General features: G+C 41.4%; 1 protein-coding gene across 2 annotated transcripts in view; it reads left to right on the top strand.

Moving 5' to 3' along the window:
- The window catches only part of slc23a2 (solute carrier family 23 member 2), an 82,138-nt gene extending 68,249 nt beyond the window's left edge, over nt 1-13,889 (top strand). For both annotated transcript variants that reach the window (XM_070437031.1, XM_023978364.2), the window contains 7 exons: nt 330-450; nt 4,604-4,760; nt 4,882-5,029; nt 5,216-5,321; nt 5,881-6,148; nt 6,271-6,366; nt 7,379-13,889. In XM_070437031.1, coding sequence (XP_070293132.1) covers nt 330-450; nt 4,604-4,760; nt 4,882-5,029; nt 5,216-5,321; nt 5,881-6,148; nt 6,271-6,366; nt 7,379-7,650 — 1,168 coding nt within the window. In that variant the 3' untranslated portion in view covers nt 7,651-13,889. The remainder of the gene's footprint in view (nt 1-329; nt 451-4,603; nt 4,761-4,881; nt 5,030-5,215; nt 5,322-5,880; nt 6,149-6,270; nt 6,367-7,378) is intronic.
- The last annotated feature ends 580 nt before the right edge of the window (nt 13,890-14,469 follow it).

Raw genomic sequence — 14,469 nt, 5'->3', positions numbered from 1 at the left:
CAAGTTTTTGCTTTGTCATTATGGGGTAATGTGTGTAGATTGAGGGAGAAAAAACAACATTTTAGAATAAGGCAGTATTGTAACAAAATGTGGAAAAAGTGAAGCATCTTTCTAACTTCTTTGTTGTCAATTAATTGATTTTGTGTCCCTTTTTGAGAATGAACCCTTTGGATCCAGACGTCTTTATGGCAGTCTTTATAGGAGGGTTATTGCTTCTTTTTACAAATGTTTAACCGTTCTACAGACCCTTGGCTGCTGTAGTTCTTACTTGTGAGCGCTCTCTCTCTCTCTTTGTCTCTGTTTCTCCCTCTCTCTGTGTCTGTCTGTAGGACTATATTCCTGGTGTTGTTGTTCTCTCAGTATGCGAGGAACGTACAGCTTCCTCTGCCCATCTACAAGGCTAAGAAAGGTTGGACCTCTTATAGATTACAGCTCTTCAAGATGTTCCCTGTGAGTACCCTGACACATGTGCACACACACACAGAGAGAGAGCGAGAGATGTGCATGCACAGAGAAATACACTGGCAGGAGCATACACACCTAGATACACATCCCCTTTCCTGGAGTGTGCTTATTGATCCAGTCCATCACAGTGCCATGTGAGGTAAGATAAATGGGCACACACTCCTCCCATTACTTGTTGAGTTCTGCTTTTCTAATATTATTCATCTCCCCTGTAGGGCTGGGCGATATGAGATATATATATATATACAGTTGAAGTCTTAGCCAAATACAGATAAACTCAGTTTTTCACAATTCCTGACATTTAATCATAGTAAAAATTCCCTGTCTTAGGTCAGTTAGGATCACCACTTTATTTTAAGAATGTTGAATGTCAGAATAATAGTGATTTATTTCAGCTTTTATTTCTTTCATCATTCTCAGTGGGTCAGAAGTTTACATACACTCAATTAGTATTTGGTAGCATTGCCTTTAAATTGTTTAACTTGGGACAAACGTTTCTGGTAGCCTTCCACAAGCTTCCCACAATAAGTTGGGTGAATTTTGGCCCATTCCTCCTGATAGAGCTGGTGTAACTAAGTCAGGTTTGTAGGCCTCCTTGCTCACACACGATTTTTCAGTTCTGCCCACAAATTGTCTATAGGATTGAGGTCAGGGCTTTGATGGCCACTCCAATACCTTGACTTTGTTGTCCATTTTGCCACAACTTTGGAAGTATGCTTGGTGTCATTGTCCATTTGGAAGACACATTTGTGACCAAGCTTTAACTTCCTTACTGATGTCTTGAGATGTTGCTTCAATATATCCACATAATTTTCCTTCCTCATGACGCCATCTATTTTGTGAAGTGCACCAGTCCCTCCTGCAGCAAAGCACCCCCACAACATGATGCTGCCACCCCRGTGCTTCACGGTTGGGATGGTGTTCTTCGGCTTGCAAGCCTCCCCCTTTTTCCTCCAAACATAACGATGGTCATTATGGCCAAACAGTTCTATTTCTGTTTCATCAGACCAGAAGACATTTCTCCAAAAAGTACGATCTTTGTCCCCATGTGCAGTTGCAAACCGTAGTCTGGCTTTTTTATGGCGGTTTTGTAGCAGTGGCTTCCTTGGCGAGCGGCCTTTCAGGTTATGTCGATATAGGACTCGTTTTACTGTGGGTATAGATACTTTTGTACCTGTTTCATCCAGCATCTTCACACGTGGTACCTTCAGGCATTTGGAAATTGCTCCCAAGGATGAACCAGACTTGTGGAGGTCTACAATTTTTTTTCTGAAGACTTGGCTAATTTCTTTTGATTTTCCCATGATGTCAAGCGAAGAGGCACTGAGTTTGAAGGTAAGCCTTGAAATACATCCACAGGTACACCTCCAATTGGCTCAAATTATTTCAATTAGCCTATCAGAAGCTTCTAAAGCCATGACATCATTTTCTGGAATTTTCCAAGTTGTTTAAAGGCACAGTCAACTTAGTGTACGTAAACTTCTGACCCACTGTAATTGTGATACAGTGAATTATAAGTGAAATAATCTGTCTGTAAACAATTGTTGGGAAAAATTACTTGTCATGCACAAAGTAGATGTCCTTAACCGACTTGCCAAAGCTATAGTTTGTTAACAAGACATTTGTGGAGTGGTTGAAAAATGAGTTTTAATGACTCCAACCGAAGTGTATATAAAGTTATGACTCCAACTGTATATCGTGTGACGATAGAAAAAAAACGTCTATCGTTTCATATTATGCTCTATCGTTTATTTCGTTTTCGCAAATGTCGTGGTAATTTCCTGTATTACTCAATAAAGAGAGAGAGAGAGCGCCGACCACACACAAGTCTGAATTAAATTATATATTCCATCTTTAATATATATACAAGCTTCACCAAAGCTCTTTTTTGACTCTCAGATCAATTCAGTGTCTATAAATGAATTCTCTGAGTGCTTACAAAACAATTCTTAGTTTCATTTATAGCCAAGATACACCCCTCAACTTACAAAGAATCTTTTACCCGAAAGAGGAGTATCCTATCGCTAGACAGCCTCAGCTATAAATCATCGTTCAGTTTGATCTCCCAAGACAAGGTTTCAATCTCATGCTTGGTACTTCACTGTCTACCAACCATTACCTCATCCAATGGCATATATCAATTGTCATTTGAGATACTCCCATCTCAACTACACCCCCTCCTGGATAAGCTCAGAAAAGACAGTGAGCCTCTTAGGTCATATACTAGATCAAGATAAGGGCAACCTCAGAGGGGAAATACAATGGTTCCAAACACTGCCAAACTCCTTCCCCCTATGAGAAAAGTAGGGAGTGACTGGTGTACAGACATTGTATGAGATAACTGACTGGTTCCCCAATTAATAACTCCATCCTTTCACATGGTTTAGGAATAGTTACAGACACATTCCCATAAGAACACAACGTTCCCATAAGAAAACAACGTTCCATTCTGTCCTCCTCCCCTTCTGATATTCTACATAGCACCACATGGTTTAACATATACATTGACATATGAAGACAAGCCTGACCTCTCCCCTCTCTGGCCCCATTCTAATGACAAGTATCTCACAAGCATATGATGAAAATAACATCTTATCTATCTATGTTACTTAGCTAAATCTGATTCTGCCACGACACAAATCACACTCTTTACGGCAATATTTTTTGTCAATTGGACACCGCTTTGCGTTCTTCCACTCGTGCCGTTCGGTCGCATGGACGTGGTTTGAGTATGAAAAGTCTGACATGGACCAGAAAACCGTCATCTGCAAAATATGCGGCTGGCCGGTCCCAACAACAGGCTCAAACACCACTAACCTCTTTTACCACCTACGCAAGAATCATGTGAAACAGTACGGAGTGAGTCTACGGATGAGACCCAAAAAAGTACTGTAACGACCCTGGGTTTATAAACGCGGAAATCGACTGCCGCATGAGCATGCTTTTGCGGCACAGTCGATAGCGCGCCGGACCTCGGGCTAGAAGGTCGAGGGTTCGAGACCTGCTCCCTGCTGTTTCATTACAGTACAGTCGAGTGCTCAAAACAAACCCTCGACTCAGACGTTGCAAGAGGCTTTTGCCCGCGGCACACCATATGGCAAAGAATCACAAAGATTGAAGGAGATAACAGCTGACGTTACAACTTACATCTGCAAAGACATGGCCCCAATTTACACGGTCGAGAAATGGGGGGTTTCGTGAGGGTTTTGTGAGTTGGTGCTAACACGCGACCCAAGGTACCAAATGCAAATTGATATGTGACACGTATTAATGCCAAAATAACATGCAAAACAGGCAAGCCCCCAAAAATATATATATTTATTTTGTTTGCAACTATAGTTGAAGTGTTTTCTATTTACCTTTTTTAGATTTTATAGATTAAAATTTTATATTTTGATATATGCTTAATTGAACATTTGCACAAAGGTTCTAAATAAAAGGAGAAATAATAAAATATGAGTAAGTACCTTTTATTTGAGTTTAATTCAACATGTAATAAGAAATGGGCCTTTACATGTGGTCATTTTATATAAACTATTCATTGTATTTACAGAAAATGTGCTATATCGTGATATGTATCGTGATCGGGATATGAAATGAGCTCTATATCGGGATATGAGATTTTGGCCATATGGCCCAGCCCTACTCCCCTGTCTCCTTACTCCCCATTCCTCTTAATAAGATCTGAAATGATTGTCTCCTATGGTGCGTCTCTCTCCCCCTGCTGGTCATTTGATGTCATGATTTATCTGCTGCTGTAATATAACAGTAGACACTGGAAAGGATTCTTTGCTTGCAATGGTGACTTCAATCTAATGAAGTCATCTTCATCACGCTCTCTCCCTGTCTCATTAAAGTTTCACTCTTATGTTACTATTTACTTTAAAAATGTGGGAGAATAGAGTTTTTCAAATTATGATTAAATGTTAAAAGCACCCTCAAGTAGCATTTCACCAAAGGTCTAATATTTATGAAGCTGCTGTTTACTGTTGAACTGGTGACAACTCTCCCATACTTGAATAAAGTAATCATCATCATCACTCCGCTACAGTTATTATGGTGCTCTTCAGTGTAACTCACCAGGACATACTGTATGTGTTTCTTTGATTTGACGGTCATGTTTAACCCTCCCCCTCAGATCATCATGGCCATCCTGGTGTCATGGCTGATCTGTTTCATCTTCACTGTAACCAACGTTTTCCCGCCGGAGAAAGACAAGTACGGTTACTATGCCCGCACTGACGCACGCCAGGGGATACTGGCAGCTGCACCTTGGTTCAAGATCCCCTACCCCTGTGAGTTACCCCTCCTTATGTTGTTCAACCTTGCCCCTAAGTCCAAACTCTTGATAAGAGCATTCAACAGGTTTGTAGCTTCCTCAAATCTAGAATGTTGAGTTTGTGTTTTTACCCATAGTTCAGTGGGGTGTTCCTACGGTAACAGCGGCAGGGGTGATAGGTATGTTCAGTGCCGTGGTCGCTAGCATCATCGAGTCCATCGGGGACTACTACGCCTGTGCCCGACTCTCCTGTGCCCCCCCACCCCCTGTTCACGCCATCAACAGGTACCTGACCTTGCTCGCATAGGTCCTTGCTTAATGCACATCATAGAAAAGTTTGCTATAAAAGTAGCATAAATCTGATTAAATCACACAGACAATGGTTTGAATCATGATTTGAGATCCGTGTGTGTACCTGTAACTACCTTCCAAAACAGATACAAAAACTTTTTTCTGTTTTTCTSTCTCTAGGGGTATATTTATGGAAGGTCTGTCCTGCGTGTTGGATGGGCTGATGGGGACAGGAAACGGCTCTACTTCCTCCAGTCCTAATATAGGTGTGCTGGGCATCACAAAGGTAACCATCACACATCAACAGAGAGTCCCACTACGAATTCTATACAAATATTACATATTTATGTTTTAATTGAGGGGGTTCAATTCATCTCGTCCGTGTAGGCATTGATTTTTAACCGGACAGCTATGTTGGCTCAAAACAAAAGTGACTTAATTAACCATCTGTAGTAATTAGTAGGATTCTGTTTTCCCATGCGAAAGTGATTCCTTCTGATAAAACACTATCTGCCTTCCCAATGAAAACTAGTTTGAAAATTCAAACATACATTTTATAGAAAAGAGATGTTTGTTTCTGGACGATGCACCATGCTGCCTTGTTGACATCATGACGGAGCGGCGCAGATTATTGTTCCATTTGAGAGCGGCGCAGCTCCATCCCTGCTTTCGCCCGACGATGTGACAGGCCATTGACGGTTCATCCCATGTCAGAATAAAAAAACTCCCTCACTGACTAGTAATCTGCTTGGATCTAATTGGCTCTGTATAGTGGGACAGTTTTATTCTTCCTGATATCCTTTGATTCGCTCTTACTCCCTGCTGCTCTCTGATTGGTCCTCCAGGTAGGCAGCCGGCGTGTGATCCAGTACGGTGCTGCTATGATGCTGCTGCTAGGGCTGGTGGGTAAATTCAGTGCGTTGTTTGCCTCCCTGCCTGACCCTGTCCTGGGGGCGCTGTTCTGTACCCTGTTTGGGATGATCACAGCTGTGGGACTGTCCAACCTGCAGTTTGTAGACCTCAACTCCTCCAGGAACCTCTTTGTTTTGGGCTTCTCCATCTTCTTTGGCCTGGTGCTGCCCAGCTATCTCAAACAGAACCCTCTGGTCACTGGTGAGTGGAAGACAAGTTAGAGTGCACCACATAATTAGCTCAATGGCCTACTCCTTCAGTGTTCTCACACATTATAAAAGGACTGGGTAGCTCTCTGAACCCTCTCTTTCTCTGTCTCTCAGGTATAGTGTCGCTAGACCAGGTGTTGAACGTGCTCCTGACCACAGCCATGTTCGTAGGGGGGTCAGTGGCATTTGTGCTGGACAACACTATCCCTGGTGAGTAGACTGTGCTATCACACTCACCGTTAGTTATAACACTATTGCTGCTGAGTAGACTGTGCTATCACTGTTAATTATAACACTACCCCTGCTGAGTAGACTTGACTGTCGCTGTTAGTTAAAACTTCTTCAGGATCGGTGTCCCTTCCACAGGACGGTTGAGCTAACGTAGGCTAATGCGATTAGCATGAGGTTGTAAGTAACAAGAACATTTCCCAGGACATAGACATATCTGATATTGGCAGAAAGCTTAAATTCTTGTTAATCTAACTGCACTGTCCAATTTACAGGAGCTATTAGTGAAAGAATACCATGCTATTGTTTGAGGAGAGTGCACAATATTGAACATGAACGTTATTAATAAACAAATTAGGCACATTTGGGCAGTCTTGATACATCAATTTGAACAGAAATAAAATGGTTCATTGGATCAGTCAAACATGTTGCACATACACTGCCATCTGGTGGCCAAAATCTAAATTGCACCTGGGCTGGAATAATACGTTATGGTCTTTCTCTTGCATTTCAAAGATGATGGTACAAACATTTTTACAAAAGAACAGTTGGATTTATCTTTGTATTATCTTTTACCAGATCATTTGTGTTATATTCTCCTACATTCCTTTCACATTTCCACAAACTTCAAAGTGTTTCCTTTCAAATGGTGCCAAGAATATGCATATCCTTGCTTCAGGGCCTGAGCTACAGGCAGTTTGATTTGGGTATGTCATTTTAGGCGAAAATTGAAAAAAGGGGGCGGATCCTTAAGATAGTGTTAATTATAACACTATCCCTGCTGAGTAGACTGGACTGTCGCTGTTAGTTAAAACACTATCCCTGCTGAGTAGACTGGACTGTCGCTGTTAGTTAAAACACTATATATCCCTTGTGATTTTATTTACAGATAGGACAAGGATATCACAAACTGTTGCCTTCTCCAATTGCTCACCCCCTCTTCCTCCTGTCTTCCTCTTTTCTTTCTCATTTGTCTCTCCTTTCCTCTTGTCAGGTACCAGGGAGGAGCGAGGGATCGGGAAGTTGAAGCGAGGGTCGGGACCCAGTGCTGCGGAGCTGGAGGGGATGAGAACCTACGACCTCCCGTTTGGCATGGACTTCCTGCGTCGTCACACTGTCTTCCAGTACTTCCCCATCAGCCCCACCTTCAGTGGCTACCAGTGGAGCGCAATCCGCAAGGCCTGCAGACGTAGGGGTGGACGGGGGGAGGCAGGGAAGGGAGCAGAGATGGAGAGAGTCACAGAACCAGGGGAGAGCGGGGTATAGCAGATGGGGTGGAGGGGAGGGGGAAGGGATGGAGCTTGGAACCATGGGAGGAGAGGGATGGGAGGGGTGGAGGTTTTTGGGTTGCGTCAGTGCAGTGTGACATGCTCAACCCTGTCTTGTATGTCTGTGTGTCTGTAGAACTCCCTGTTTATGCCCTATCCATGCTGTTATTAGCATGTTATAATAGGTGACATTAGCGTGTTATAATGTCCTTATAGAGGAGGGTTCAGGTGGAGTTGCAACACTCTCTCTGGCTCTCGTCTCTACCTAGTATGTGTGCATAAGAGCAGTGTATTAGACAGCCCCTTTATTGAGGTCCCTGTCTTCCCAATACAGTATTTCTACTGGGTCATCAAGTTAAAGCACTTATTTTCAAGGTCAACCTGTCTACATTCATTCCAAGAAATAAAAGGTTTCTTCTCAGCCGTTGAACCAAAATACTCTTAATATATTACACTCCCAGGGGCTCCGCGTGCGTTTGTGTGTGTGTGTATGCCCACCCATGACATTGTGATGGGGTTGTGTGTGTCACTTGCATTGGCGCATTCCCTGTTTAAGGACAGAGATGGATGGACAGTATCTCATTTACAACAAAAGTTTTTAAGCTGAATCATTGACACCTTACAGACCCAATGAGAATCAGACTAAGCTAATCAGTCAGTCCTGTTTAGCAAACCTACACTGCCCACGGTGGTTATGGGAAATGTAGTCCTGTTGAAAGGGAACTGGATGAAAGTTGGAGAGGCTTGATGCAAATTCACATTAAACTAATAATTTGCCTGCACACTACATTTACACACGCACACTAGCAAGCACAAGCTTAATTGCATGCAGATAGGCATGGTCATGCAGATAGTGTAGATGCAAGTGGCTTGTCAAATGGCAGACCTTAGCCATGCAAAGTGATTGATCTTCGTTTCGCACTATTAGTCGCAAGAGTTAATGCACAGAATGTTAGCTGAAACCTGCTCCTCTAATTGGCTTCTACCCACATAACACGGCCACACTTCAAACACAACAGATCAGACAATGTCATCCACTGAACGAAGGGCTCTCAGTCCCGTAGCCCTAGACACTTCTCCTAGTGCCCTAGTCCTAGACACTTCTCCTAGTGCCCTAGTCCTAGACACTTCTCCTAGTGCCCTAGTCCTAGACACTTCTCGTATCGCCCTAGTCCTAGACACTTCTCCTAGTGCCCCTATGTCCTAGACACTTCTCGTATCGCCCTAGTCCTAGACACTTCTCGTATCGCCCTAGTCCTAGACACTTCTCGTTATCGCCCTAGTCTAGACACTTCTCGTATCGCCCTAGTCCTAGAACACTTCTCGTATCGCCCTAGTCCTAGACACTTCTCCTAGTGCCCTAGTCCTAGACACTTCTCGTATCGCCCTAGTCCTAGACACTTCTCGTATCGCCCTAGACATTTCTAAATGACCTCTCATAGATCTGAAGGAGAATGGATGTCAGTATCCTGGTAAAAGCTCATTCTAGCCCTCTAAAGGGATAGTTGAAGCTTGTACCACTGATTACACCGGTCTGTTTCTTTCAATCCAGCTGGTGCCATGAAGAAGTGTCTAGGCCAGGGGTAAGAGCTAGGGCTGTGGACGAGGGCTTGATTTTGGACTGGGAATGTTGATGTTCGCCCAGTCAGCTTGCAAGCCTTACTGTGTCAGTATTATCTTTAGCATCGTTAACAAATGCCACCAAAACCAGCTCTCTCCTGAACGCATACACCCTCAACCAGCTGCTGTTATTACAACTGGAATTAATACGACATTTGAAGGTTGACTTATAAACTGCTTATAAGCCATTATTGCATAATTTAACTAGTATTAACTGCTTACAAGTCATTGTTGTAAGTAAGTTTTATTAAAATGTAACATTTATTAACATGTATTACCTGTAAGGACCTATAATCATAAATCATGCTAAACAGACTATACAATGTAATAGTTAAACTGTGTAACAATGTTCATGAGCAGTTCATAAGGACACTTTCAAAAACTTTTTCACATTTGTACTTTGTTTAGAGAGGCTACACCGATTTAGCGCGAAGCAGAATGCACTTAGTTAGCTAGTTGTGCGATCACAACGTAGTTTTTGAAATGCAGACCTTTTTCTATTTCACTGATGTTCTTCATTTTGTTATTGTGTTCGATTCATACTTATTAGTCTAGTGTTTGTGAGCACATTCATGGTGGTATAGGTGGTGTGACCACAGCCTGAGTGAAGATCATGCTATGATAAAGGCTTACATGCAGAGTCACACCAGTGCATGGTTTACAAAGGAAGGAAATGGAGACGCTCCACAGATTTAGCTAGGGAAATTACCAGAAAGATGCTTTGAAATCTTTTGTACCCAGATGCCTGACAAAGTGAGAAATAGGGAGAGAAAAGAGGTGATTTTTATAGTACCAATCCTCTCCCTGATCGCTATAGGCTCCCCTTCCCTCTGCTCTGTCCTACTCTGATACAGGTGTCAGAGGTCTACACTACTGTTCTGTTCAAGTGAACACGTTGTTTGATTTAGACACCATAGCATAGTCTTCAAGTTTAATGGTTGTGGGGTAGAGAGTGTATTTGATGATGTTTATAGGGGTGTCCTGGGGGTATTTGTTCACAATGGCTCACAGACTACAATCTTGTCCTGCACCTATTGATTCTGTCTATTGATCTATTATTATTGTTATGATTGTTACTGGTGTCATTATTCGTGTTGTTGGCATTGTTCACGTGTTTGGTTCTATGTGCCTACCCCCCCACCCCCAATCCCCTCTACATCACTCACCTGCCTCACCCTCCCTTCTTCCATCCTCACATCAACTGTAGGAATCTGCACCTCAACTTCAAATACAACTTTATTCATAGTTCCTGTAACATACAGTACAGGTCACACCTCACAAGTTGAATGTCTTCTAATGACTGACTACACATTTAGTGGACCAGTAAATATCACTCTAAAGACTATTYCCAGGTAGTGCGCCCTGACTGTGTGTGTTCACATGTTTCAGAGCTGGGGTCAAGTTCAAGTCAAGAATTCAAAAACTGAGTGTGCGTCAGAAATGGCACCCTATTCCCTATATAGTGCACTGTACTACATAGAGGCTAGAGTGCCATTTGTGACACAATGAGTGTGATTGACATGGAGATGACCCTCTGGAACCTCTGCTATATGTGTCTGGACTGGAGCGCTGTGTTTTACTGTGTGAGCCGTCATCTATAGAAAATCCATGGTTGATTGTTGAGGTAGGGTTGAATTGGGACTCCTCCTGGCCAGTATAGTTGTCTATTATAAGCCTACATAACATAGTTAACTTAAAAAGATGCACAGATATGCATAATGATTGTGATCTTTGCAGAACCAAAATGCAAAAGAAGCACCTGTCCTTTCTTCATTCTTTCTCATCACCTATTTCTCTTACTCTTCTCTTTGCTGCACCAAAACAATGAGTGGCGATAGTCACCGGTTCAGACATATAGAAATGTAAACCATTTTAAGTAACATTTCAGATTGACTTGAATTTCTCATTTGTTTTATTTATTTATTTATGATTAGTAAGAAAGTCAGTGTTTAGTGGAATGTATGTGAAGCCAATTTGTGTGCCTTATGCACATTGTCAGAAATACATTTATCAGTTTTGAGTTTACTTGTTAGAGTTTACTGGCCCTATTAGAATGTTATTCAGATTTTCCACTGAGATACTGATATTGTTAGGCAGCAGGTTGAAGTTACCTCTGGATACTGATCACAGATCAGTTTAGTGTTTTCTCCCTTAATGAGTATGGTTAGAATTTGTTGTGACTGGTCCTATATCTGTGCCTAAGGACAACTTATACAACAAGCTCTATGGAGGGAGAGGCTCCAGCGTGTACTCTTAGAACCTGGACAGAGAAAAGCAACATTCTTACGAAAATCATATAATCACACAAGGTGCTCTTACAATAAGTCATTCCATGCATGTTATATTTTTATGAAACCCCTTTTGAACTGGACATGGCTCAGTTAGGGACCCGGGGTGAGAGGGCAGGCTAGAACAGGGGTTCTCAAACTTTTTAGGTCTTGGGACCCCTTTTATGATGCCAAATTTATCAGGGACCCCCCTCATAATCAGAACACAACTCGAGTGAGCTGAAAATTTGCATACAAGGAAGAACCAAATCTTGAACCCTGGAAAGGAACATTTTAAAGGCCCATCTCTTGGCATCAGAGTGAAAATGTTGCCGTTTTTCATGCAAATTTCCTGCAATTCTACACATTTWGTCATAGGGAAGAGATTTTCTTGTTGCAGCTTTAAGCTAATATCCTGCAGTTCTATACATGTTGCCATGCATGTTTTTTGCTGTAGTTTTAAAGCTTAAATTACAGTGCATTTATATATTTTTTGTAATCATTTTTGGGAATAAAAGGAAGTAATTGATTTGAACAAATTTACTGTGGATACCAATATCCCTGTGAGCCTTCCAAACCCATGTTGCCAAGGGGTAAGAACATAAATTATATATTAATGTTACATTTTATTATATTGTATTACACCCTCAACTTATTCCATGGATCACTTGGCCAAAATCTGTTAGTAATATTCTTTTTTTAATTTTTTTTATAATAATAATAATATTTAGTTTGATATGTTTTCAAATCTGTTCACGGACCCCTTGCAGTACAGCCGGACCCCACTTTGAGAACCCCTGGTCTAGAAGACCTGTTCTAATAGCAGGGTTCTGAGAACACCTTGAACATTTTGCTCTAAACAGACTAACTATAGTCAGAGTGTGGAGAGAAGAGGGTAGTCYATGGTTTTGTACTGCAGCATGCTTGATTCTGCTTAGATGGTGTTGTGACACAGTTTACCCAGTGAGAAAGTGTTCCCTTGTGGCTTCACAGGCCATACTGCCTTTCTCTGCTCCGTAGAGCTAGGAATAGGGGATACGATAGATGGAATAGACCAAACCTTCAACTTGCTGTCTTTTGAAAGGGGGATGGAGATGGGGAGTGGGACAGGAGGGGTGTATTCTGCCACTTCTTGTGGTGAAATAACTTTGTACACACACACATGCATATTCTATAATGCAATTTCTGTGACGTCACCACACGCTAATGCAATTAGCAGAGATTTTTTTGTTGTTTCCTTCCCCCTTCCTCATCATCCTCCTACCCCCTCCTCCCCTCCACACCTGCAGTCTCCTCTCCGTTTTAGTGTACCTGTATTCTCTATTGAAATGTCGATGTTGTTGAATGCAGAAATAGACACTGGTTGGACCCAGGGCAAGGTTCACTGATCTAAGGTCAGTTTTCCATTCCTCCCGACCTAATGATTAATGTTAGGATTTGGGGCGGGTAAACTGTTCCTAGATCGGTGTCAAAGGGCATCTTCCACCCAAAGTGCTGATCGGTACTTAGCTTGTTTTGACTTTGATATATCTTTAGTTTGTATTGCATGGACCTCCTTGTTGCCGATAGAATCTTCTCACAGCATGGATAGTTAAAAAAATAAATAATAATAATTAAAAAAGAATTATACCCCTAAAACTATGTTAAATAATACTACAATATAAACCAGGGGTACATCTGAAATGGTTTACTATTTCCCATGTAGAGCACAACTGACTCTGGAAAGTAGGGGAGAGTAGGGTGTCATTTGAGCATCAGCCCATAGCTCACCTCATATGAAGCCAATGCCTCACCTCTGCATGTGCTTTCTCACTTGAGGTCAGGAGGTGTATGACTCAAAGAAATCTATCCCTTTCAGTTCTTTTGAAGGGGAAGCTACCTGAAGAATATGCTTTTTGTCTATCTCGTGTTTTATCTTTTCCAATGTTTTTCTTGTTTTTTTTATACATAATTTTTGTTTTTACAAAAATGTTTGTAAGAAAATAAATCATGCCTTTTAAACTTAAATTGTCATGCTGCAATGCGCACCATTTTTGTTACATTTTTATTTAATAAAAAAAAATAGAAAATACATTTTTGTTTCTATTTCAAATCTGTAGTTCGGTGGAATAGTTTTGCTAGCTGGACATTTTTTCATAATGTATTTTTCTAACATTGCTTCCTGTTATCAAGTTAATACAGTATCAGTACAAATTGAGGGAGCTGACTTTAAACAGATGTATAAATATATATTGAATTGAGTACCATGTGCTAAGAAACTTCTGGACCAGGCATTGTGTATACTAACAGTAGCAACAAAATGTTATATTCTTTGTTCCTAAAGCTATTTAATAAGATGTTACAGAATGAATCATGTCTATTGTCTTTTTTGTTAGTAGAACTGAAATAGATTTGTTTCGACCTTTATTTTATTCTACCCTAATTTTAAAGACACAGGACTACTGCACAACAACCACATATCTAGTCTCAATAGTTAATTGGTAAACATTTTTAGATTTTTCTTTCTCTGTCTGACAGGGAGTGTTCATGGCAGAGAGATTAAGCATATTGCTGTCTGGTAATATCACGGACTCAGCCATTCTCTATTCATTGACGTCAGATATTAAGCCCTGGAGCTGAAGAGTGCAAAGAGAGCAGATGTTACCGAAGAGATTAGTGGGACAGAGGAGAGCACCACTAATGTCTCCTACTTTAAAAATATAATATTGTCAAACTATGTTGAGGAATAAGTGATTACCATACAACCCCATATGACACATCAGTCATAGCACATTAACATTTATTTAGGGAGAACTTGAACTTGACCTAGACCTATTCAGTTCGTTTTTCCTTGAATATGCGCATAGGGTTAGTTATCTATTATGCATGTGTTTTTGGGGGGGGTGCATTGTTTTCGGGATTCCCCCTCCTATTCTATTCACCTATTCCGA

Source organism: Salvelinus sp. IW2-2015, linkage group LG33, assembly GCF_002910315.2.
Source record: "Salvelinus sp. IW2-2015 linkage group LG33, ASM291031v2, whole genome shotgun sequence".
Lineage (NCBI taxonomy): Eukaryota > Metazoa > Chordata > Actinopteri > Salmoniformes > Salmonidae > Salvelinus > Salvelinus sp. IW2-2015.
This window is presented reverse-complemented; position numbering and strand designations above follow the sequence as displayed.